Here is a 27,411-nt window from a genome sequence, read left to right as displayed (position 1 = left end):
TGATGTATTTAAAAAACACTGTAAGCATCTTTTAGGAAAAGTGACCTTGAGCTTGAAGAAAGAGGTAATTTGTAGATTTGGACTCTTCTGGAATCTAAGCAAAGTATTTTAGACAGTGAAGTGCTCATCTCTTTTGCCCAAATTTACTAGATTATAAAACATACCTTTCACAGCAAGAGAGGTTGTTCAGTTTCCACATAGACCCGAGTGAAGCTAAATCTGACTTAAGTTCTGGGCACTATAGATAAACATTGAACATATGGCATAGTTGTTTTTGCTGTCAGATCTTAAGGAACCCTTGTACATCCACCCAATACTTGAAGACATTAAGACGTATGGTTCTAACTTTAAATTAATAGACAGAAGTGGGTTTAATTCCTGACACTGACCATGTCACCTGCATTTCTTTATGTTTGTACATAGTCAGTGAATATGGACTGGATGGGCTCACTTGGTGTGCTTTTGCTTACTCCAGCCATTGCTAATACTTTGTGGATTTCTGATGCTGATTTCCGTGGAATTTCATCACTGGAAGCCTGAGCTCTTTATTGCAGGGATTTTTAACTGATTTGCTGGCCTCCAGATTTTCTCTTCCTTCTACATACCATGGCCAATGTCATCTTTTAAAATATCTGCTTCCAATAGCTCCCACTGGATAAACCTTGACTCTTTGGTGTGGTGCACCAGACACTCTGCCTTGTGGTCCCAAATCACTTTTTTTTCTCATTCTCCTCTAGTACAGGCATGTGCAATTATTTATGTTACCCAAAAAGTAAAAAGTTCTCTTTTCTGGGATTTGGTTACTTTTCTGGAATATTAGCTACCCCTCCAACCCACTGCAAGTTATCTACTTGGTGAACTTGGAGTAAAGATCTGGCTCCAGGCTTCTTCATCTGGCCTGACCTGTTACATTCCTTGCTCTGTGTGGTCTTATTAGAATTCCTGTTAGATGACATCTGTCATCTGCCTTCATTAGTTCACTTAATGCATTATTTCTTGTCCAGTGTCCTCCACCCCTTGTGATCAGATAGTGACTTACCAGTGGAAAGAGGATGTGTCTGTCTTGTGTTTCTCTAGAACAGCGGTTCTCAACCTGTGGGTCGCAATCCCTTTGGCGGTCGAACAACCTTTCACAGGGGTTACCTAAGACCATCCTGCATATCAGATATTTACATTACGATTCATAATAATAGCAACATTACAGTTATGAAGTAGCAACGAAAATAATTTTATGGTTGGGTCGCAACGTGAGGAAGTGTATTTAAAGGGCCAGAAGGTTGAGAACCACTGATCTAGAACATAGCAATTTCTCATCCCGGTAAAAACTCAGAGATGTCTGTTGTTTCAATGTATATATTTCCAGGATTTGATTTGTATGTGCACCCCTCTGCACCTGGAGGAAACTTAAGGGAAAAGGGGTATGGGTTGAAGCAGATTCATTCCAGATACCTACATTTTGGCAAGGACACAAGCTAGTGGCAGCCCCTAAGCCTCAAAACTAACCCTATGGAAGATGAGCTCTTTCCCTTAGCCACAAGGGAAACAGGCCCCCTTCTGGGACAGCAGGTGCAAATATGACCTCAACTGGTATAGCTGGCTCAAAATCCCTCATGCAACTCTAAAGAACTTTAGAAAAGGTTTTCTTGTGAGCTTGACTCAAAAGACACTCCATCAACTCCATCAATTCTGGAGATTGAATAGGTTGCACCACACGTATGCATATACTTTGCCAGAGGCTGGCATTTGGTCAATGGCACATAATGTTCTAATGAATGTGAGAAGCCACTGAGCAAAATGGAACTTAGAACAGATATCTCATGGTCCCTCTAGGCTAGAAACAGTTCCCGGTTATTATTCCCAAGGGACACCTATCCTTGAATGTCTCAATCCTAGTGACCGTGGAGGTTTCCATCTCAGTGTCCTGGAGGTCAGCATCCCAGCATCTCTGAAGATCTTCATCCCAATGTTCCCGGAGGTCTTCCTCCTAGTGCCCTGAGAAATATCCGTGCTAGTGTTCCTGGAAGTCTTCATCTACCTCTTCTCACTACAGCCACAGCCCAGCCACACCAGGAGGGACTGGACTAGTCACTGAGTCAACCTAGTATGCAGTATGACATGGTGACCAGGAGCAATAGGATGTCCAAACTTAGCACATAAAAGTCCAGGATATGCAGTTAAATTTGAATTTCAGATAAGCAATCCTAGGTGGGCTGCATTTTCTATTCTAGTACAGTGCATGGCACATTGTAGACACTTCATAAACAAAAGAAAGGATAGCCTGGACTTGCTTAGCTGTGTGACCTTGAGCCCATTTCAGAGTCTAATTTTCTCATCTTTAAAATTGATATAATTATTTCTATTCCTTTCAGCTGTTGTGAGGATTAAATGAAATAATCCATGAAAAGTGATTGTCACAATAACAGGCACGCAGAGGTGGGGAGCTCTGTGGCTATCTATGGGGTCTGACATACATGTGCATATATATTTTGGCTGATATCACTGAGTAAGAATAGGAATTTTACCTAGAAGACTTGGTGGGATTAAGCTCAGAATGTTTGGGAAGGAGTGTGAGCCAATTTTAAAACTTTAAAAATAATCTAGCCCTCAGATTCCTGTTTGGGAGGGCTTTGACCTAACAAAAAAACTTTAGATAGCCGGTGTATATTGTAGACATCTGTAGTGATTTAAATATATGATGGATAGAAAAATACAATGAGAGTTTTTGTTTTTTCATTAGCACTAGGAATTGTAAAATTGTTTATTGGATGGCTTCACTTCATACCAGTCACACTTTATCTTCCTGAAATTAAACTCAGTTCAAGATTCTTTGTGCTCTTTGCCAATAGAACTTCATTGTGCAGCAAAACAAAAACCTTTCCTTAGGCGATTTGTGTTGTGTAATGCCAGAAGGTCCTTGCATCTGAACGCATACATTTCTGGAAGGATCCCTAACTCTACCATTTTCAAGGAGCACATTATCTTTCATAATATTTTAAAATCATTGACATTCATAGCCTGTTTACCCAAGCCTTTTTAAAATTTAATAATGTTGGTGTTTTAAATGATGTGACTCAGGCATTTTTATTGTAGAAAATATGGAAAATGCAGTAAAGCATAAAGAAAAAAACAAGTTCAGAAATAATCATAGTTAATCTTTTTAGTTATTTCCCTGAAGTATTTGATTCTATTGGTTTATATTAGGAGATTATATTTTCTGATTTTTATATATTTTGTCCAAAAATCTAAAAGCAGCTCCCATGATATGCAGATAAAACAAACATAATGAAATTCCAGAATGAAAGAATATGCTGTGGTTTAGAGATATTTGAATAGATAATTATGGAAATAATTATAGTACTAATAGATCACAAAGTTGACACAAATGTAAGTTTCCTGCATTTAGAATTGTAACAACAAATGTACGGGAGGGTGATTCAGTTCTCCAAATGAATCTGATGATCTTTAGTGTTTCAGGTTCATTGTAAAGATGGCAGGAGATTCTGTGCTGAATTTAAATATTATTCCAAAAGGTGACTAGCTTCAGCTGCACACAGTGCAGGGTGTTCACAAATCATCCATATTTTTATAAAGCATAAAGTCATACAGCAGTAAGGAAAAGCGGTTCTCATCAAAGATAATAGGGGTTGATTTCATCTTTTCTTGTTTGTTTTTTGAGTTATTTTGTTCCTATAACTTTACTCCTGGGTATCTTCATTATCTCTGACAAGGTCAGTGTCAGATAAACATATAAATTGAAGGGCATAGAAAGGCTTGCACTCACCTGTAAGCTCTCACACAGTCCCCTGGGAGTCCAGGAGACCCAACCACTTGCTTATGATTAAAGTGGTGGGATGGAAGCCCGTGCACCCAAAACTTTGGTCAGGTAATCATCATAATTGATGAAAAATACAATGATTTTTGTCATTGGACATTTTTAATTTATTAAAATTGCATCACAAAATGGGAGCATTATAAGGATATCAAGAAAAAGGGAGTCTCCTTGCACACCTGACCCGATGTGAGTTCCAGCCCACAGTGTATCTCGCATAGAACTTACTATTGTGATTAATGGATTATTTCCATGTATTGGAAGGTATTTCTGTATATATGTTTGTACAAATAGTATAGATTCATAAGCAGCATGTTGATGATCTAAAACTAAAACTAAAACCTGAGTGCTTCCAAGACCGAGCTTGGTATTCCTTAACTGTCACAACAAAGTGGTTTTGAAAAAAAAAATTCTTTTTGTATTAATTTGAACCATTTGTTTTGCTCATGGTTTTAATCTACCAAACTAAAGATAAAAAAGAAAGATAAATTACTTCTGTTGTGCTGGGGCTGCGTTTGCCTTAAATATTCAAAGCGTCTATTCCCATAAGATAACATGGAATGAATGGGCAGGCTTCTATTTAATTTGAATGAGTTCCTTCTTTCAAGATGGCTTTGTCACTGGTTCTAAACAAAGGACTCTATATTTTAGATTCATAGAGAAGTCATTTTTTTAAAAAAATGACTAATATAATTTTCTCTTTTTGGTGGTTATAATTCCTCTTTTCATTTTAAAGTTTTAGCTTAAGACTAATTTGTTGGAAGCAGCAGATAATTAAAAGGAAACTGGAGATTTTTATGAGATTTCTGCCTCTAGTAGCCACAACTTCTATTTCCCAAGGGCTATATTTTAGTCAAGTGTGTACATTAAAGGAAACTCCTGCTGAATAGAATGAAATCAGCAATTAGGAGTGAATCCAAAAAGCAGCAGAACCCCATCGTGCAAAGAAATCCCAAGTAACGGTGATGTTTATGTTGTATTTACATTAATTACAACTTAGGAAAAGCAGCTGGCGATGAAAAGAAGGACAGGGCTTTTCATTTTTGGTCTGCATTTTCACCCCTGCCCACCTGGAATTGCTTTAAACCTATACTTTATGGTTTAAATATTTTCTCTCTGTCCTTTCCTTCTCCCTGTTGGCACTCGATTCATTGGTGTGTGTTTTTCTCTACTTATCTTTACTTCTCTCTCTACTTATCTTTCTCCTCCTCCCACGGCTCTCCCCTTTCTTCCAATAGGCCCATTTGATTAATCTGGGTTAAAAAGCCCACTCTTTTTCTTCTGGCTTTGTTAAATTGTGTGCAATATTTGCCAAACAGTGTACCTAGTAAGTATCATCAGGGGCATTTACTCAAAATTCAGCTATCTCTGCTCCCTAGCCCCATCCCCTCTGATTCAGTGCTGGAAGGGGGTCCTGGAGTGTGCGCTTCTAACAAACAGGTTGTCTGTAGACACTCTTGTGGGAAAGACTTCTAACCATGTTCCTTTCGCTGTTGTGAAAAACAAAATAATCTCAGTCCTTCCTTCCCTGCTGGAGCTAGAGAGCTGATAAGCCGAGCTCTAGTCATTTCTGTAGTTAAATCGATAGTCTTCCATTTTCCAAATTACATGAATGAGTCAACAAAAGAGTGTGATCAAAATAAATCTGACTCTTTACTTTGAGTGTTGTATGCAAGATACGAGATACAGTATTTGAGTTGAGAGTTTTTCTCCTCGTGGGTCCCACGTGGTGTCCATCAGAATTTAGTAGTTCGTTTGTTCTTCTTTTATGACTCTTCATTCGTCAAATATTTATTGAGCCTACTTTATGTCAGAAAGTATCTTAGGCATTAGGAAAAAAGGTTGAAGACTTGATAGCCTGGCACAAGGGTTGGCAAGCTAAGGCCCAAATTGGCCTCCTGTCTTTATAAATAAAGTCTTATTGGAATACAGCCACACCTATTTATTTGTATCTTACCTATGGCTGCTTTAGAGCTTTAGCTGCAGAGATGAGTACTTGCCAGTGAGACCACAAAGGAGAAATCTTTGCTCTCAGATCCTTAAAGAAAAGTTTGCTGACTCCTGGACTAGTGGGTGGGTCAACACAAGCAATTAAATTCTCCCAGGGAGGCCTGAGTTCAGGGCCCTGGAAACACCAAGAGTGAAGGAGCATGATGGAACCTTGCGGGTGAAAAGGGTGCACTGAGAATGGCTCTACCCATTGGGCCTTGGAGATATATACGGAGTCTGGCAGGTGGGATAGTCTTCCTTCCAGAAGGACCACACCTCAGGGAGAGTCCCAGATCATGATGAAGTGTGACCTGTTGGTGGCTGAGGGGGAACTTACTATAGGTGAGGCAAGAGCTTCAGGTGAGGACAGATTATGGAGGAATTTGGACTTAATCCTCTAGACCAGCCGTGGGCAAACTACGGCCCGCGGGCCGGATCCGGTCCGTTTGAAATGAATAAAACTAAAAAAAAAAAAAAAGACCGTACCCTTTTTTGTAATGATGTTTACTTTGAATTTATATTAGTTCACACAAACACTTCATCCATGCTTTTGTTCCGGCCCTCCGGTCCAGTTTAAGAACCCATTGTGGCCCTCGAGTCAAAAAGTTTGCCCACCCCTGCTCTAGACCCATGGTTCCAATTCCAGCCTTCATGAGAATTATTTGAGAGGCCTTTCAAGAAAGCAGATGCCCAGGCCTCTCCAGTTTATTAGAATTAGACTTTTCCTGAAGTAACGTTGGAATCTCCTGTACAAGCAGCTCGTGTTGATCTGCTGGCTTGGCAAATTTGAGAACCTCTTCCAGAGTCATTAGTTGCTCAGGAGATTGTCTAGGTCTATCTATTTACAAGCTCAGATTTGCATTGGGGAGATACTTTTGCCATACTGTATGCAGAATGTGCTAGAGTTTGGAGAATTTTGGAGGTAGGGATAGCAGTTGGGGGCTGTGGATCAGGTGACAGTAGAGAGAACTTAAACTTAGTGATAGTGCAAATGGAGAGGAGAAGTTGGATTTGAGACCTGTTTCAGAGATGGGTTTGACAGTGACTGATGGTGAATATAATGGGGTGGCTGAGGGCAAGGGCCAAAGGTGAGATTTGGGAGTGTGGCTTGTGATGGCATCAGCTGGGGCTGGAGCAAATGAGGAATGAGTTGTAAATCTTTGATTATTTGAAGAAACATAAAAAAAACAACCTCAGATTTTGCTAATTCTGAAGATAACCCAGAAAAATAATTGCATATAGAGATAATTTGAGCAGTGACTATTTCTAGGAAAACAGAAGTTAAAAGAATCATAGGATAATTCACTTGGTATTTTTTAAAATGAAAAATGATCTCTATTAACTGAAAAATGGAAAGGAACAAATCAAATACCCAGTGGACATACACAAAGCAAAAGTCACCAGTTAAATTTAGAATAGTAAGTCATCATCTGTAATCCTCAAAGCACTTAGTAACATTTAGAGCATAGTAAAATTTAAACTATCAGTGTGATTAACAATATTGATTAATAGCTATATCACTAAATTTGGTTAAGGTAAAAAGGTTTTTCTGATTTTGTATCTCTGAAATTTGCTAGAAGCATTGGTCTTAATTGTAGCATGCCACTAAAAGTCCATCTTTGTTTTTCATTCTATTTGTCAAATACCAAGAGGCTATCCATGTACTTCTGTGACTTTTAATCTTGGTATTGAAATATACCAGAGTGCTATTAAGACTGTTTGATCTTGGTTTTGATGTATTCTTTGAAACTTATTTCTAATAAACAGGACTTATAAAGGATTTGAAGTAGGCTTTTAGGGAATGAAATAAAAAATGAACTAAGCCAATAAAATTCTGGGAAAGTGATTACTGAACACATATGGTAACAACAACGATAATAAAATCAAAATTGTTTTTAAAATTTTATTGCCCAAAGTACACATATTTATTATTTTTCAGGAGGGTAGGAAAAAGTTGGACTGAGGAGGTAGCTCGTAACATATGACCATATTATACATTTGTCTCCATATTAAAAGGAAAAAAATTCAGCATTCAAAGCCATGATCTAAATGGGATCCAACTATTTAAATATTGTGCTATATATATGGAATAGTTTGCCAATTTTAAAATTTAATCAAGCTCCCCCAAATTTGTGGAAAATGTATGTGAAAGAGATAATTTTGGAAACATTATAACCACAGAAAAGATAAAGGCTTCTGGAAGTTGTTTCAAGTCAACCGGCATAATGAAAGTCTTAGGAATAGCAATTATAAATAGGTGGGTGAACTAGGGAAGATGGTTACATGGTGGAATTGAATCTTTATGTATTTTAAAGCTATGGATATGATTGACATAATAAATATTTGCATTTAAACAATTTTTATAAAACACTTTTGTGTTTTAAAGGATAAAAGGATATAGTTACTACTTTTCTGTAGCTGCAAAGTCAGACTTATATTTTAATGCACCAGTCTGTCAGTGCTATTGAAAATTTGGGCGTCTTGCGGGTGCTTTAAACTCTGTGCCTGTTGGCAATTCCAGTTAGAATGGAATCTAGCAATAAAAAGAAATTTTGGGGGGGACGAAGCTGGCACAGTTCCAGGTGAGGCTAGCTTTTCAGTAGCCGTCAGCTCTCAGAGTTACCTCAGTGGTCACAGGTTTTATACAGTGTGCGTTTTGTCTTCAGATTATTTCGTGATCAACCGAGGTCTAAACCTCGACATGTTTTTATCATCTTTGTTTAAAACATTTTCTTAAAGATTTACTTGCTGTTTGTCTCCATTTTCTCTTTGTGCAAAATGCACGACTGTCTTGAGTACTTGGTATTCTGCTCCTTTTCCTTAAGAAAGCCTCTCACCTACCTGTTCCATAGGAACTTGGAACTTTTTCTTTGATTTTATAGCTGTATTCATCAGAGACCAATTGAGTTATTCTAAGAGAATGTCATTTTAAAACACCTGTGTCTTTCATAATTAATGGAGGTCAGAGTTAAGTTTTATGGTGTCTCTAGATAAAATGAGTCATTTAGTTAATATGCTCATGATGGCTCAACCTTTTCTTTAATGCCAGCTGAATTTTATTACTTTACACGAGGACACAGATGAACTTCGCCTACTAAAGCCCATACTCCTCCCTCAGAGAATATATTGTTGTGCTTAGTGATTTGTTGCTAATAGGCCCCTGGGGGAAGTGAGGGGACACAGGAATGAGTTATTCAGTCCTGCAGTCAATAAGAAATAAACCCCAGTGATGAGGGAGGCAATGCACTCAGGTGTCTAGTGAGTAAGAGATGAACGGGCTTCAAAACTGTCAGCTCGCATCTGCCAAATTGAATGGCTTTGTGATTTGAATTATTCAGTCTATTGGATCTGTGTATTACCCCTGTATTAGCTCTCCTAATAGTAATATTTATTACATTGGAATGGGCAGTGTCAAATGTTATTCCAGAACATCGAAAAAAAAGTAGGTCCCTACCAAGGGGAGAAAAGCTCATACTTTTGTTTACCATAGCCATTAAAGTGGACCTTTGCAGCTTAGTAAACCCTTGCTTTGCACTTTTGTAATGAGAGGGGGTGGGGAGGGGATGGAAATAGAGAGCAGCTCCCCTAAGCTGTACAGCTAATACACTCTGAGAATCTAATCTCCTAACCTTGTGCACCACAGCCTTTCTCCCTAAAGAATGCTAATATTCCTCCTCACTCCCTATTTACATCTAAGGATGTTATGAAGATTAATGAGACCACTTACATGCTTTGGGTTGCTCAAAGCATTGCCCTGCAAGAGAAACTGACCCGGTGTGAAACATTTGGTTAGCGTTCCCTGTTGGCGGGGAGCCAGCAGCATTACTCCTTCATGTTGGAAAGGTTGGTAGCCTTTCTCGTGAACCTCACATATGTGGTTGTGCCTCCTCTGTGAGCTCACAATAGCAAGATAAAGAGGTTGCCTCTTTGGTAATGCCCTGGAGAATAGCCACTTGCAGGGGACTGTAGATCTTCCTTTACTGTGTGAGTGGCCCCACGTCTGGTAATATCAATTTTTTAATTCCCTTTAGAAGATTTTCTTTCTTTTTGTAACCTTTAGCTTTGTAGGTCGTTGACCTAAACTCTAACAGATCAAGCTGTCTGGGGAGATTTTGGGTCTCTCATCTTGCTAGCTGGATTGGAATTTTTCCAACAGCAAAAACGCACTTGGACTTGGAGCCAAATAGTTTGAAGAAAGAGGTTTGAGAATAGAATACACCCTGGTGTTTTGTCAGATTCTTAGATTCCAGCGAGACTAGGGAATTCCACAAATGTTTCACTTTTATTTCATCTTTTAGAATATTTTTTAAATCACTGAAAATTATGATGGATAAAGTGAATACTGAAATGTGTAATATTACATATTTCTAATATGGAAAGGTCCAGCAAGGCATTAAATTGCTTCCTTGGGGTTTGTGTAGACCACAGTCATGTATTAAACAAGTAATGAAAACATCTACCAATTCTTTGTCTCCAAAATTAAACAAATAAAGACAGAGCAACAAAAATGTAACCAACCAACCGACATAAAAATAGACCTTAAATACATATTGAGGCTCTGCAAGCTTACAGATCTATTAATTCCACTTTCAAAACTTTCCAGTCAGTGTAATCAACTGACTTTATGATTAACAAATGTTATAGGTAACTACTTATTGAATACATTTTTACTAGTAAAGAATTATCTTTCATATTTATATGCTGAGATTTTAGTTAAGATTATGTTGAAATACAGTCCTCATTTGCAAATGATAAAAACTTGAAAATCATTTCCCAGGAATTTATCAAAACATACCATGATAAGTCTTTTGAAGTCTTTTGTTAGATGGCCATATGGTCACCCAACTCTAATGGTCATTTCATACATCTGAAAATGGTCACGGACTTGTAGGAATTTGTGTTACTTAAATATTGCATAGTCTTTCATTTCATAAATGAAGAAACTTGGGTACTCTTAAAATAAGTATGGGTAGGCAGTGTCAGGAAGAATTTGTGAGAAATAGGAGGACGAAAGGAAGCACCATCTAGTCAACCAGGATTTACATTCTCTTAATGAGCAGACACATATGTCATGGTGAGATCACAGTCCCAGAGGTGAGAATCAATGACCTAGAGAATCAAAAGCTTGTCATTAGCAAGCAGTGCTAAGCCTTGAATCATCTCAAAATTATTTGTAAATGTATAGGTGACTGAACAATGAAGGCATGAAATAATTGTACTGTAAGAACTATTACTGTGTGTATCTGTGTGTGTGTGTGTGTGTGTGTGTGTGTGTGTGTGTTTAGTGCCAGTGAAATTAGGAAGGGGACATTGGGTGACTGGTGAGGCCACATAGCACAATGGGACCAGGGACACTGGGGTGTGTGCCTTATTTCTAACCCTAGGATTTTCTCTGAGTCCTAATAATCTTGGATATATCATACTTCACAGCTTCATTTGGAGAAGTTTCTCCATCTACAAATGAAGGTTATATTCTCTCTAATGACAACCCAGCCCTGGAATTCTTGGATTCATTGGTTTTTATTAGGTTAAAAAATAATTGAGGAAGAGTTAAAAAAATTACCAATTTGCAACTTACAATCCAGAAGATATCAAAGTAAAAGTTCAAATTTCTGGTGCTTTTCTTCATTAAGATGGTGGTGGAGGTGGTGCTGGCAGTGATAGTCTTTCATTATTACTGTGATATTTTTCCTAATAAGCACACTCCTCCTCTCTGCCCCTTCCATTCACCTATTAAATGCCTCTACCATCCTGATTTATTACTGATGAGATGGTTGTGAGGGCACCATAGTTCTCAGCTGTTTAGTGAATGCAGAGTCAATAGTTAAAATCACTGGTAAAGTATGGGAGTAGAGTGGTACTTTTAAAAACAGTGGGGACCTGAGGGGCAGAAAAAGAATGGTCAGCAGAGTTAGGTTCGCTTGGGAGCTGTAGACTGAGATGTGGCATGATTGTCATCATAAATCAGTGTCTTCCTGTCTTAGTCCATTCGAGCTACTGTAACAAAATACCACAGACTGGGTAGCTTATAAACAACAGAAATTCATTTCTCATACATCTGGAGGCTGAAATTCCCAGATCAGGGTAGCAGCATGGGGAGCTCTGGTGAGGGCCTGCTTCTGGATGGCAGATGGCTAGCTTTTAGCTTTGAGTCCTCACATGGTGGACAGGGCTCGGGATATCTCTGGAGTCTCTTTTATGCGGGTGATAATGCACCTCTCAAAGGCCCTAAGTCCTAATACCATCACCTTGGGGGTTAGGATATTTAACATGAATTTTGGGAAGACTTAAATATTAAGAGTGTAGCGCTTCTCCTATGAAAAACACCTGAGAACTGGACCCAGGGGTTTTGGAGAATGATCTCTGTACCTTCTCCAATCCTCTCTCCAAGTAGAGGAGACTTTGAATGCTTCTCTCCAGCTGGCCTGCCCAGAGCTCTGCAAACATCAGGGACACTACCGTCCTCTCCTAAGTGACGTCAAGGGACGCTTTGCTCTTCCTTTGGGTATGAGAGCTGCATTTCTCAAAAGTTTCCATAATAGATACAATAGTGTGGGCATGTATGTGTGTGTATGTGTGTGTGTGTGTGTGTGTGTGTGTGTGTGTGTGTGTGTGAGAGAGAGAGGATGGCCTTGTAATATCATCAAAGGCCTCAGGTAACATTGACTGAACATGTGAATGGTTTCTTTTACAGGGAATATTAACATGTGAATGGTTTCTTTTACAGGGAATATTAACAGAGCCAATGAGTTGGAAAGAGTGTGATGACTGGGTCCCAGAACTGAGACAAGATAAACAATGTCTTTTTTTTTTCTTGAAAAATTCAGCCATGGAGAATATGCTGAGAATTTCATTGTGCCTAGAAATTTTGATATATTTATAAACTGTCTAGCAGTAGCTATATTAATTGCATTTTTACAATGTCTCAGACACCATTCTAAGTGTTTTCCTTGGATTTAAACCTCACAACCACCCCAGGGGGCAGCTTTGACTGTTGGCTCCATTCTACAGATGAGAAGACTGAGGCACACAGTGCTACAGGTTCCTTCCTGAGGGATGGTGGTAGAGCTTTGGCTTTTGCACAAATATTCTCAACCGCTAGGCAATGCTGTCTCCTGTAACAGAGGGACAATGACCACTGTCTGCTTCCTACATGCAGGAAGCCACTTAGAAAACCAGCCTGGGGCTCAGGGTCAGGTGCCCTGGTACTGCCTGATGGCCAGTGATTGCCTCTGGTGCCACTTGTATACTCGGCACCTGAAAGACTTTTATCTCTGTGTGTATAGATTTCTAATGTTTCTTACAGGAGTCTTGCTGGTCTCTATTTACCATCAGTGAGATCTCGGCAGCTCTTCAAATGCAAGCTGGCCTCCAGGGGTGCCTACCAGGCAGCTGGTCTGCAATCTTCTACGCGTGCACTGAGTTCACCATCCTTTCCCTGCAGGGAGGCGTTTCTGTTGGAAGCCTTGCCTCTGCATGATGCCTGACTAAATAAAAATAGACTCTTGCCCTAGCCAGTTTGGCTCAGTGGATAGAGCGTTGGCCTGTGGACTGCAGGGTCCCAAGTTCGATTCCCATCAAGGACACATTCCCCGAGTTGCGGGCTCTATCCCCAGTTGGGGCGTGCAGGAGGCAGCCGATCAATGCTTCTCTCTCATCATTGATGTTTCTCTCTCTCTCTCCCTCTCTGAAATCAATGAAAATCAATGTGCCTGGGGTTACTTTCAGAGGTTAAGTTGGAGGGACACAAAGAATGTGGCAAAGAGGCCATTGTAGTGGTTGGAGGAGGCAATTTCCCCTGAGTGCAGGATGGCAGTGCCCCCATGGCGGGGGACAGATTGTGAGAAATCTGAGTGCCCCGGGGGTCGATCCCTAGGATGCCTGAGACCAGCCTGAAAGGGATCTTAGTCCTGTTTCTTCCTCAAGCAGTATGTGCATTCATGCTATTGGATGTCAGCTTCCCTACTGCGTTGTCCTCCCCATCTCTAGCCACACCATAAGCCCGTCGTTTGGTCCTGTAGGTTTTGCCTTTGGCCTAACTCGACTGTCACTTCTTATTTCTACTGGGACAGCATGTCTGCTTCTGACATCTACCTACCTCTCCATAGAGTTAAAGTAATCTACAATTCTTTCTTACTGGTGTTGGAAAATTGGGTTATTTTTTTATATATCTATAACCTTGGACCAAACCATTATAACTTAACCTCCTCCCCACCATCCTGCATTCTTGGGGCCTGCTTTCCATTACTATATGCCAATTTCTCCTGGCTTTATTGTCTGCACCTGGGCTGACTTTCTCCTCCATTCATCCCCGGAGTGCTGCTCCTGCACTCCAGCTTCTCATCTGCATGCAGTTTCTTCATGATTTAAGTTAGAGGCTGAGACATCTCACAGGGAGGGCCATCCGTTCTTTCTAAAAGCCACAGCACTAGGGTCCAAAGCCTAATGCAAAGCTAATGTGACCCAAACATACAGCCCCCAGCCAACCCCCCGTCTCATGCTCTGCTGGCCTTGATTGCATATTTATTTCACTGTTCTCCCCATTCACAGTTGAAAGCTGATAGTTTCCTTCTCTCTGATTTCCTGTTTCACACTTGGAAAGATAGGGCTGACTCTTTCAAGCCCTTGATGCTGGATAAAGTTTCTGCTTCTAAACTTATGATCCACTAACTACATCTAACAAGACAGAGCACTCTAATACTCAGAGCATTGCTGAATTCAAAACCTGGACACATTTTCAGGATAAAACCCAGTGAATGTAGGCGACCTATAAGAATGAAGACTCATGAAGAATGGTTTTCTATCATCTTCAGTTTCAGAATCCAAGGCCCATGTCCTTTTGTCCATTTCACATAGATCAAGAGAGCCAATAGTAATGTAGACTTAGCTGAGTCTCCTACACACACACACACACCTTGTACCTTAACTTCCTCACCTATCTTAAATGTGTGTTTGTCACATTACTGAATTCCATTTTAAACTCTGAGGTCCAAGGAAAACTGTGCTACACGCATTCTTAGCAGGAGGATGCTTTGAAAACCAAAATTCATGAAGGTGGTTTATTCTTTATTTCTTTGCTCTTAAGATTTTTATGAACTGTTATTTTTTTTTGGACTTATTAAAAATGAAACTCTCTTTTTATCTTTTGCAGAAACTACCTCTTCAGGTTACAGCTTGACGATTTGTCTCTGATCCAGGTAGGTGCAATTTATTTTCCTCAGGCTTTCCTTTTCCATCCCAATTGGCTCACTGTCCGAGGGTGCGAAGACAGATGTGTGTAAAGGTATTCATCAGGGCCGTGCAGGGATGCATTGCATCCGAAGGTCAGGCCACAGGGCTCTTGACTGCCCTGCTTGATATGAGTCACCACCTGCTTTGATTCACAGTTGGCCCCTTCCTCCCACTGTGAGTTCCTCTTCCTTTCAAGGGCACCATCTGACTTTCTCTTCTTCAAATGATAGATAATTTAAAGGACACTTCCTCAGTGTCTGGGGGTGTCCTGTTCTTCCCCAGTTGGAATAATCATTGATTATTTAGTTTGATGTTTTTAGCCATCACATTCTCATAAAAATCAACCCTCTTAAAAAAATCATTGTTTCCTCTTTATAATGAAATAACTATGAACATATGTGTGGAAAACTACCTATAGCAAAGCATTAGAATAAGTGATGCTACACAAAATTACAATTTACCTACATCTGTGTTCAGGGTTTAAAGAAGGAGCATGTTACTCTTATGTCTGAATGGAGTATTTATTTTATTGTTGGAGCTGAACCACCAAGGCCCAGTTCTTCTCCTGGTTTTTAGACATGTCTGATGACCAGGGTCTCCTTGGAGGGGAGAGGGTTAGGGCACAGATGTCTCCTTCAACAAGGTTCTAGGGCATGGACATGCCAGAATCCTGGGGCTGTGTAATTTGGAAATGGTTCCTCAACCAGTTTTAATGCAACTCTCATGTGCTGGAATTCTATGAAGTTATTGGAAAGAAGTTTATATCATTTTCTTTTCTTTGTGATGCTGGTATTAATGGACACGCAGGAAACTTTCATTACCAGTGCTGAAATAAGCCAGTCCCACAAGCAAAGCTGATATTGATAAAACGCAAGGGCTTTGAAGGTGGTAGACTTGTTGGTCTAGCAGCTCCATGACTCCCAGCACTGGTGGGTTTCCTCATCTGTGAAATGGCCACAAAACACTCACTCCCCCATACTGTCACTGCCAAGGTTAAATTAAGTAAAGCATGCACAAGAGATAAGGCATAGTGCTTTTTGAACAAATGTTAATTGCTTATGTTTTTTAAATGGAACAATAATAAACAATACATTATTATCCTAATTGTTTCATTGCACTGGGCAATGAATTGTCTTTCCACTGCAATTTTGTATATAACTAAAGTCTTTAAAAGAGTGCATTGGTTGGTAAAAGTATAACGTATTAATAATGACTCAGAATGGTCAGCAGTTTAACCAAAATACTGTTTTAAAGTTCTGATTTTTAAATAATCTTTTGTAAAAAAAATGTAGGCTTTTCAGTAGATAGGAACTGTATATTATGCTCATTGTGATTCTCATGGTATAGTATATTATCTGGCATATTGTATGTTTAAGTAGGATGTGCAGCCTGGCCAGTGTGGCTCAGTGATTGAGCATCAACCTATGAACCTGGAAGTCAAGGTTCAATTCCCGGGCAGGACATGTGCTTGGTTTGTGGGCTTGATCCCTAGTATGGGGTGTGCAGGAGGCAGACGATCAATGATTCTCTCATCATTGATCTTTCTATCTCTCTGTCCCTCTCCCTTCCTCTCTGAAATAAATAAAAATATATTTTTTAAAAAGTAGGATGTGCAGATATGTGTGTGTACAAGTATATTCATGGATTCCCTAATTTCCTAGCTCTCTTGGTTTAGAGGGCCTAGAAAGAAGCAATGAACACACTGAATACACAGGACTCGATTTCCTAATCTCATTCTCTGCTGAAATAAAACAAGATTTTTTTTATCAAAGTAGCTGATTCTAGGGCCCAGGTAATGAAAGTCTCAGTTAAGCCTGGAAGATATTATTGCTCCAGAAATTAAGGATGCATTCAGAGAATGAGGAGGGCATGTCAAAGGGAGCTAGGGACCAGCTTAAACAGGATTCATGGAGGAGCTCTGGGGCAAGTTGATTGCTGAAATTAATAATGATGGTATCAGAATAAATTAAGAATCCATGAATAATAACTAATATAAAAAATAAGTGAACGAATTACCAATTGAGGCAGAAGGGGCTTCTCTTCCTTACTGTAAACTGCCAAAATGAATGCTGAAGTTTATGGGTAAGAGTTTGATGATGACCAAGATATCTAGATATTCTCAAAGTATTCACCTATAAAATACTTATTCATTATAAAAGGAAAAATTCTGACTTGATAGTAAAAAACCTGGTCAATCTCACTTTAACCACTTAGTTGAAGGTACCTTCACTATTATGGGACAAAGAGCTGGTATAAACCTCCTTATTCAGTGCACTGAGAAGGACACAGCAAGATTTCCATAATATTACAGCCAAAATTTTTAACCAGTTTCACTATGAGGAACCATTACACAAACCAAAAATGAGGGGGGCATTCTACAAAATGCTTGCTTCCACTTTTCAAAAATCACCAAGTCATGAAAGGCTTGAAAAGAAGAAGACTTATTCTATCAAAAAAGAGAAAAAATTGACCTGATAATCAAATGAAACACTTGATCCAAATTGCATCTTGTAACAGAAAAAAAGAATATTTGTAATCCATTCATCTGCTGATGGGCACTTAGGCTGTTTCCAAATCTTAGCTATGCTAAATTGTGCTGCTATGAACATAGGGATGCATATATCCAAAATTGTGGTACATCTACACAATGGAATACTATGCTGCTGTAAAAAAGAAGGAATTCTTACCATTTGCATCAGCATGGATGGAACTGGAGAGCATTATGCTAAATGAAATAAGCCAGTCAATGAAAGAAAAATACCACATGATCTCACTCATTTATGATAATAAAGACCATTTATAAACTGATGAACAAAAATAGATCGAGGCAGAACACCATTGAATAGACTGTCAAACTACAGCGGGAAGGCCGGGGAGGGTTGGGGCAGGGGTGGGGGGTTAAGAGATCAACCGAAGGACTTGTATGCATGCATATAAGCATAACCAATGGACACAAGACACTGGGGGGTAGGGGAGGCCGGGGGAAGGTCAAGGGGAAAAAGAAAAAGGAGACATATGTAATACTTTTTATAATACCTTAAGCAATAAAACAAAATTAAAAAAAAGAATATTTGTGCTATAAAGAATACTACTGGGACAACTGCCAAAATGTTAAGGTCTTTAGATAGGATAGTAGAAATGTATTATTATTGATTTATTGATTTTGATGCCTGTAATGTGGTTATTATATAGGAGAATGTGCTTATTCTTTGAAAAGACCTACTAAGATAAGTAGAGGGTAAAAAGTATTATTTCTGCAACTTTTTCTGTAATGATTTTAATAATTATAATGTGTGTATGTAATATTATATATAATACACAATTGGCAGAAAGAATGATAAAGCAAATGTGATTAAAAGTTAATAGGGGTATTGATTCAAAATAACATTGAATGTAAACTATGAATGAAAATAAGAAAAGTTAATAGGTGAAATCTAAAAGTCTGGGTGAGTAGTTTATGGGAGTCTATTGCCCTTTTCTTGCAGTTTTTCTTGATGTTATTTCAAAATAGATGCAAAAAATTGGGAGATGCACTTGCCATTAGCCCGTATATGATGTAATTGTGGAGAAAGGGAAACTGCTTTTTCCATTCTTGCTTCCCATTGTCATGACTGCCTGTGGTGGGAGTCAGGTCTGGGTTGCTGATGGAACTAAACTGTTCTTGAAGTATGGAAAATCCATCAGCATTATCACCCAGTCAGAGATGAGAGTCTATGACATAGAGCCAAGCAAGAGGACAGGGGCTTTCTGAACGGTTGCCTTGATAACCCAGCCCTAATAACAGGTGTCAGACATCACTCAGTCCTAATAATATTGGTGCAAACCGCACAACTCTCCTTTCACATTTTTGGTTGTATATGCTTCTTGGTAGCCTCCTGTCTGTTCACTGTGGAGAGAGATAAAGCTGGCAGTTCCTCCCATCAGACTGGTTTTTTCTTACATGTCTCCAATAAAGTTGTCTTGTTGATTTCTATGAATATTTTAGTTTAGTTTACATGACTGTTTTCAAGGCTGACAAGAAAGAGTAGGCACACCGATGAAGAAAGGACTGAACTGGTGTTAGAAAGAGCTCTGTCCAGTAGGAACATCATGTGAGTCTCATTGCTAATTTAAGATTATCTGGTGGTGGTCACATTGAATGTACAAGTATGCAGGGGAAATTATTTTTAATAATATATTTTACTGAAGTCATTATATCAAAACCATCATTTCAACATGCACTCATAACATTAGAAGAAATTGAGATATTATATTCCCTTTTTCTTTTTGTATTAAGTCTTCGAACTCTGGTGTGTATTACTCTCAGAGCACATTCCTATTTGAACTAGCCAGCATTTGAAAGCTCAGTGTGGTTAAGTGCGACCCAGTTGTACAGTGGAATTCTAGATCATGAGTAACAGATGCATTTATGACTTGGATGCCTTTGGTTGTGTTTTAAAAATGTTATTTTCTGCCTGGGAGCATCTGGATTGATTTGGATATCTCAGGCTAATAATTTTATCCTTCCCTCTCTCTCCAAAAATAGAACTTTTTCTTTAAACATGGGAAAATGAGGAAACTGAGTCCAGGGAGAACAAGCAATGGGAAAAATCAGAGAGCATCAGAACTGAGAATCAGTGATACCCCAGACAAGCTTTGTTTGATCTTGTCCTTCTCTGCCCAGCATTGCAGTGTTCTTGCCTGTCCCTGTCACCTGCACCACTGTTGGACAGTTTCACCTTGTCTCTGTGCTGCTTATAACTTCCCAAACTGCAGGTTATTTCCCAGCTTTAAGAATTTGCTCTTGCTGTCCTCTCTCCTGGAAACATGTTCACCCTACCCTCTTCTCAATCTAGAAAAAGATGGCCCATCCCGAGTCTCACATTACCCGTTCTCCTCTTAGTAATCCATCCCGAGTCCCTTTGGGCTGATGGCTTTTGGATGCCTTTTATAGGGTCTGAGCCCTTACTTCTGACTCGAACCTACTGCCTCTCATTGATGTTCACAATGTGTGCTGTGAGGGGCATTGTGTTTCTCTGTCTCCTCAGTATTAGATTAGAGCAGGCCATTAGGTTAGGTTAGGTGGTAGACTCAAGACAAATGTCTGTGAAAGTTTTCATCCCTTGATATTTAGCAACATGTTCACTCTTTCTTTATCTTTTTTAACTTACCATTAGCGGAATGTGGGTAAATTACATATTTTTGTCCCTAAAATGAAGAGAAAGAAGTTGTTCAGCCCAGATACTAGAGCAATGAGAAATACATGCTGAAATAGGCACCCTAAAGCACAGCTGTGCACATTCTCACCCCACAGGGCAGTTCTAGAACAATCTAGGCCAGCCGTGGGCAAACTACGGCCCGCGGGCCGGATCCGGCCCGTTTGAAATGAATAAAACTAAAAAAAAAAAAGACCGTACCCTTTTATATAATGATGTTTACTTTGAATTTATATTAGTTCACACAAACACTCCATCCATGCTTTTGTTCTGGCCCTCCGGTCTAGTTTAAGAACCCATTATGGCCCTCGAGTCAAAAAGTTTGCCCACCCCTGACTAGGCAGTTCTGACTCTGATTCACTTCTTTTTTACATCCCTGTCTGCTCAATACTGTTCTACACTTTCCCTCTTCCTTAATGTCTTCTCCCATCTTGACATTGTTTTAGGGTTAGTGCCGGGAAAGCAGATGTTGAAGAGTTTCTTTTTTCAAAACTGAATGCAGTGATTTTCACAGAATTCTAGAGCCCCTCCTCGCTGTCCGTGTCCCAAGCTCAGCGTGCTGCTTTATGTAGAGAGCCAGCGCGGGCTGGGGCACAGCAGGAGCACGTGGAATACCCCTTAGTGCTTCTTTTCTCTCTCCACTTCCTCAGGTCAAGGTGGTCTCCACATGACTATTTGGTGATCCCCAAATCTGTTGTTTAGTGAGAGCAGAAGAGGGGGTTTCAGCTCTCATTTCTGCCAGAGTGGTGAGGGGAGGATGGGAAGTGAGCTGCTGGTATGATAGTAGGAGTCAGAGCACATTGTCTTTCCAAATTGGTCATGCCTGTGGCTCAGCCTGGGGAACCATGCTGAAATCCACTGATGAGAAAAACGGGCTTTTGTGAGGTAGCTGCAGAATGGGAAAGCTCGCTGCAAACCTGATGTTGTCAACAGTCTGGAACTGGAGTCCACAGAACCCAAGTCGGAAGTCTTGGGACAGGGTATCGGGAATAAATGGTGCTGGAAAAATAAATAAAAGAATATAAAGAAGAAAGAAAAAGTAGTCTTGTTGCATTTGCCTCCCTTGTAGGGTGAGATATCAACAGTGGAGTTTCTGAAGCAGTAAAGATTTGAGCAAGGATTGGGTTAGGACACGATTACTCTACTACCCTGAGTTAACAGTATCTTTCTGAGTTAGATCTCTTGGTTTCACCACAGAAATATCCACAAATAAATAAACCACGAGGTAACAATGGCTGTATTTGGAATATGTACTATGCTTTTTGTTTTATCAACAGCCTAAGGTATTAAAGTGAAAGACTAAAAGTCACTTTTAATTTCAATAAATAAAACCTGGTTTTCATCAACCACTAGGAGGGAATCAAATATTAATGTGATATCATTTATGAGGGAAATTCCCTCGCAACTCACCACGTGCTGAAATGGAGCCATCGCATCTTGGAAACCAATCATTTTCAGGCATCCTGATAGAAGACGTGGTGGTTTACTGTTATGTGTCTCTCCTTGTCATAATAACAGATTCAACTCTTCAGTATCACTTTTCTTCTTGCCTTGATCACAGTCGTTATTTTGCAAGAACAAAGCTTTTTGAAAAATATAAAAATGCAGCTGGTCTCCAGACTGATTCCCATTTGCCCATCTGGGATTGTACCCTGGCTGGCCCCACGTACACGCTCCTTGAACAGCCTCCTGAGAATACAGAGGGGCTGCAGCTCATTTAACCTCCCTCTCCTCCTAACGTTCTTCAGGGAAATAGCTCAAAATCCATTTCTATATTGTTTTGTTACTGAGAGAAAAGAAATTCACAGCCTGTTTCTCACTTACAACTGCAGGAGTAAGCAGAAAAATTGAAATCTGTGTTTCCATTTGCCACCTGCCTCTCTATGGCTTCTAAATTGAAAACTGTTAAATCTCTACCTGGTCAATATCAGTAGAGAAGTCTCTGGAAAGTTGACATAGGTGTTAACTTTGTTTCCTGTATATTTGGGCTTGGGAAATTGAGTTTCAATTTCTAAACCAGTGTTGCTCAATAGGAGCTATTTAACCCACTGGAAACATCTGGTTGTCACCTCAGGTAGGGGAGGCTACCACTGGCATTTGGTGGATAGAAAACTGGGGATGGAGGACACTGCCAAAAACCCTGTCATGCCCAGGGAAGCCCCTCCATATTCAACTAGGAATGTCCTGGCTCTGAATACAAGTGGTGTCAAGGTTCAAGCACCCCGGGTAAGGCGATTGCAACCTCAGCTTCCACGTGTTTTGAAGAAGCCACTCTTCCAGTTGGTGGTGTTACTGTTACTTGACTAAATGTATAAGATTTGTTTGGGGCTTAAGGAATTTTCCTCTTTAGATTTCTTCGTATATTTAACCAAACACATGTATGAATCCTTAGTGGCCATTTCTAAAGAAGCCACTGGGAGCCTTGAGTTTAAATTGATTCCTTTTATTAATATGAAATTGAATTTCAAATAAATTGAATCAATTTATAATATCAATACTCTCTCTAATAGGTCAGAACAATATGAAATAACTCCCCTCTGTTGCAATTCATCTGTATAGTTTCAAGAATGATGTATTAATTAATAATTTAGAATAACTATTCAAATGAGATAATCACGTTAATTCATTTTTAAAATCAAGCTTTATATTCATATTGAACAAGAGGAGACTTGTCTCCCCTGTAGTCCTCAAAAATCATGATTCTAAATTTTATTTAATTTCTTTCTTTATTAAACATATTCTTAAAATTATAGTGTTATAGAAGTAGAAGGAATCTTAGAGATAATTTTTATTAAAACCTTTTAGGGGTCTGCAAATGAAAGCCTGCATCTCAGTTAAATTTTTACTGGAATACAGCCACTCTTTTCTTTGCATATCACCCACTGGCGATCATAGTTAATAACGTTTATTGGAACATAGACATATCCATTCCTTACTATGTTGTCTGTGGCTGCTACATTAGTGGGGCTGACCAGTTGTAACAGAGTCTGTCTGACCCACACAGCCTAAAATATCTACTGTTTGACCCTTTAAGGAAAAGTTTGTCACTTGTTATGGTACCTAGTACACTGTAAGTTTTCAATGAGTGTTTCCTGAATGGACGAGTTAACTCAATATAATGCAGTATTATTCTTTGTTTTTGCATTTTTAGACAGTGTTGTGTCGATGTGCTCATTTTGACTTCTTGTGCAATAATTTCATGGACCTCTACTAGACTGTAACCCATAGGTTGGGAACTAAGATAGTGTAATGATTCGTCCCCAGATTCTTGTCTCTTACATTTGGTGAAAATTCCCTGTCAAGAGCTGTTTTATCTACCCATTTGTTCAATCACATTCCCCTTCTTTTTCTCATAGCTTCCTGGAGGATTTAAAGTTACTCAGGTACATTTTATATAGACTAAGGTTTTATTAATTTCAGAGAGTATTTGTCAAATTGTGTTAACTGCTGTTAACAGAGCATTACACTGTCAGTGGCTAAACATACATGCAGAAACCTTATTCCTCATTTGTGTGACAATCCCGTGCACAGGGTCGGTCTGTTTTCCCTGCTGCCATCCAAGGGCCCAGGATGGTCTTCTTTACAGTTCACCATCTTCAGCCTACACTTCTATGGGCAGCATGGAGGAAAGCGTGGAGGATCATGCCAAGGAGATCTATATGGGCCATGCCAGGAAGTGGCACGCCTCCCTTCTGCCCAAATTCCAGTGGCCATAACTGAGTCACATGGCCTTAACCAAGGGAAACGGGGCTGGGAAGTGTAGTTCATCTGTATACCCAGGAAGAGGCATAAAACTCTGCCATTTAGATAATGGCAAGCATGAGCATTTTGTCCTAGACAGCACTGGGGAAAACAAGACTACTTCTTAGGGATGCACTTAGCTGTTCCCTGTTTTCTCAGCAGGTTTCCCACACCCAGCCATCCCAGCCATTCTAATTTCCTACTAAACACAAAAAGATTTATTTATGCTTCTAACATTTCTGTAAATAACAAAGTGGGGATACTTTGAACAAACCACTTAACCTCTTTGGACCTCAATTTTCTCCATGGTGCGTTTTGGAGAGGAGAATCAGGAATTATCCCTGAGGTTCCTTTCAGCATTAAAATCTTAATGTGCACCATTCTTCCACTTACTCTTTCTTCTGTCATTGCTTAAATGCTCCTGGATTTCTTCTTCTTTAAAGGAAACTTACTCTATAATTGGAAACTTGGCTTTATGCTTATTTGATGTAACTTTAATGACCTAATTTGTCATAAAATAATGATGACTCAACAATAGTAATAGCAGACAGCATTTGCTGTGCCCTTACTCTGTATTCAGCTATTCTCATGCATCATCTCATTTTTGTTTTCTCAGCAGCACTAAGGGGTAGGTATTATTTTCAATATTTTATAGAAGAGGAGTTGATTTATCCAAGATCCCTGAGCCAATATGTCGAAGAGCTAGGCTTTGGACCTGGGTATGTTGGGCTTGAGAGGAGAGCCTCTAATCTCTACCCAATATGCTACTTTATTATACTCATCTGTATTGACCACCACATGACCGATGGTTGATCACTGACTCTTGGTGAATAGAATTGTTAATTCATAACGTAATTTATATCTGGGTTTTAGGTCAAGTTTCCTGTAAGTCTGAAATGGGGATTCCTCTGTTTGTGTTTTGTTGAGAGCACATTCTCAGTGAGTGTGGAGTGGTGGGTACAGCAGAGAAAGGATGGAAGCAAGGGTTTGCTCTCAACTGGAGTCCAGCACCCGCCTAATGCCAAGGGTACTCTGGAGTGTGACTAGAATCTCATTTGATTCCCTTTGAGGCAAGGGGGATGATTTATACCCAAGTATTCCTTGTCCTCAGTCTTTAGCTAAAGATTTTCAAATTTGGAGGATATGGTGGCATAATCTCTTGACCAGCCAAGAGCAATTCTCCAGAGAAGGGCACAAGGTTGAGCCAGTATCAACCAGCAATGACAGCAACCGGAGGGAGGTGCATCATTCTGCAAGGAGAGTTGGGGAGGGCACGAGAGCACTCTTATAATGTGCATGACTAGAATTTTACGTAGGCTTGTCCTGATGTCCTAGATCCTGACTAACCCAAGAACTGAAGAAGTGAAATATTTTTTTTGTGTTTGGAAATAAAAGTAATACATGCTTTATTATTGAGTGCATTCTGTTGTGTTGTACATGACTTAGTTTTTAATAATTCTACATATCCATATCTGAATTTATGCTTCACTTGTAGCCTCAAAAACTAAATTGAAGATGCATGAGTATTTTTCTCAGTCATGTGTATCATTTGGTTTCATGATACCAGATCAGGAAATTTCTGTAAGACAATAGCAAACACTGTCTGACAATCACAGGCTGCTAGATAAATGGAGGGGTCCATTTCATTTATCTCAAATGCATTTCTCCTTCTATTTCAGAAGTGGCCCCAGAACCTGACATAACTGTTGAATGATGGGCATGCTTAGAATTCTCTGCCCTGTTTTCATTTTCTTTATTTGTGTGCCTCATTCAAAATGCTGACACAGATAGATAAACCAATGTACCAGGAAAGTCCTTTGTTTCAAATATAGCTTAAGTCTCCCAATTACCTAGGGACCAAGTGAAAATGAATGGCAAGGGAGAAATACAGATGAAAAATGTGAGTCACATTAGGGAGAAATACAGATGAAAAATGTGAGTCACATTGGCCTCCCATTCTCTTGAATGAATTAACTGAAACTCTTTATTTGATGACTAGAGGCCCGGTGCACGGGATTCGTGCACTGGTGGGGGGCGTGGCCTGTGGGGATCAGCCTGCTGTGGGAGCACACTGACCAACAGGGACAGCTCCTACATTGAGCATCTGCCTCCTGGTGGTCAACAAGTGTCATAGTGACTGGTCGACCGGTTGTTCGGTCGTTCCACCGTTCGGTCTCTGGGCTTTTATTAAATAGGATTATTTAACATATAAGCCATTTGTCATCCTGAATTTATTCAGTAACTGTGATGGAGTTGGATAGAGTAACTGTGGTACCATTGTGATGGGTCTTTCCTTGTTTAATATATGCCCCTCAAACTCTCCTTTTGCTATTCTCTTGTAGCTAACCTAGAGTTTATATATTATTCTTTCTTCATTATGTCACAGTCTTTAATTTGTTTACATTAGTTCTGTTCTTGGAGCTAGCCTCTTGAAAACAATAAGATGTGATATCTGCTATGATTTTATATGGGTTGACTGAACAGTTAAATTCTTGAAGTCTTCATTTTTAAATTTTGGGGATACTCAATTATTTTTTTCATGTTCTCTGGAAAGTACACAGGCAAGTTGCCCACTCAGATGTTTACTATTAGAAGTAGTCTATTTAATAAGAAAATAAGTGTAACTAGGTATGAAATTGTGTTAATAATTGCATTCCAAAGACCACACAAAGTCTTTTGCTGTAAAATTTTAAATCATTTAAATAAAAAAACAATGAAATCAAAAGTAGTCTTAAAGTATAGCCATTAGTTTCTGGTTTAAGAGGGTGAAGAGAATTCATATACAGATTCTACAAATATCAAAACCATAGCATTTAAATGGCAATAAACATGAATACTAGAAATGGAATCTTATATATACCCTAATTTGAACACTTTTTTTTTTAAGGATAGACAACATCCTTTATTTGAACATTTGGGAATATAGAAGAACAGGAGAAACATACAATCCATAACATGGTGTTAACAGCCAGATAACAACCAAAATTAATTACTTCAGAAGAAAGGGGAATAATTTAAGGAGTATAGTATGACATTAAATAAATTTTAAATATTCAATGAAATTTCAGGATATACTGTAGGTTTTCTGTAAAAAATGGAAGATTGAACACACACACTTCCTGACACATTTTGAGGACAGAAGGAAAATTTTAAATGTCATAAGCCCACAGGAACAAATGAAATGGGAGAGAAGATGAAACTGCTTTGGATTTAGTTAGAGGCTGAGCCTCCAGTGATGGCTGCTGCTCAAACAAGCAGCTATTTGGCAGTCATACAAAGGTCTAGTCACAAATTAAAGATTAAATGGGCTTCAAACATGTGGGCAGTCTTCTCCCTGAAGATGTTTTCCAAACTGATGATGTGAGGGTCATGCAGCTAAAGAGCTAAGCTAGTACAGAGGACTGAGGGAGCAAAATACCCACCAGG

The 27,411-nt window shown here is 39.3% G+C and overlaps 1 protein-coding gene across 1 annotated transcript in view; it reads left to right on the top strand.

Moving 5' to 3' along the window:
* The window catches only part of SEMA5A (semaphorin 5A), a 384,818-nt gene that overhangs the window by 189,710 nt on the left and 167,697 nt on the right, over positions 1–27,411 (top strand). Inside the window, exon 5 of the mRNA XM_006095388.3 lies at positions 14,970–15,015. Within this exon, the coding sequence (XP_006095450.1) occupies positions 14,970–15,015 (46 nt within the window). The remainder of the gene's footprint in view (positions 1–14,969; positions 15,016–27,411) is intronic.

The sequence above is a fragment of the Myotis lucifugus genome, unplaced genomic scaffold (assembly GCF_000147115.1).
Source record: "Myotis lucifugus unplaced genomic scaffold, Myoluc2.0 scaffold_153, whole genome shotgun sequence".
In the NCBI taxonomy this organism is placed as follows: Eukaryota; Metazoa; Chordata; class Mammalia; order Chiroptera; family Vespertilionidae; genus Myotis; species Myotis lucifugus.
This window is presented reverse-complemented; position numbering and strand designations above follow the sequence as displayed.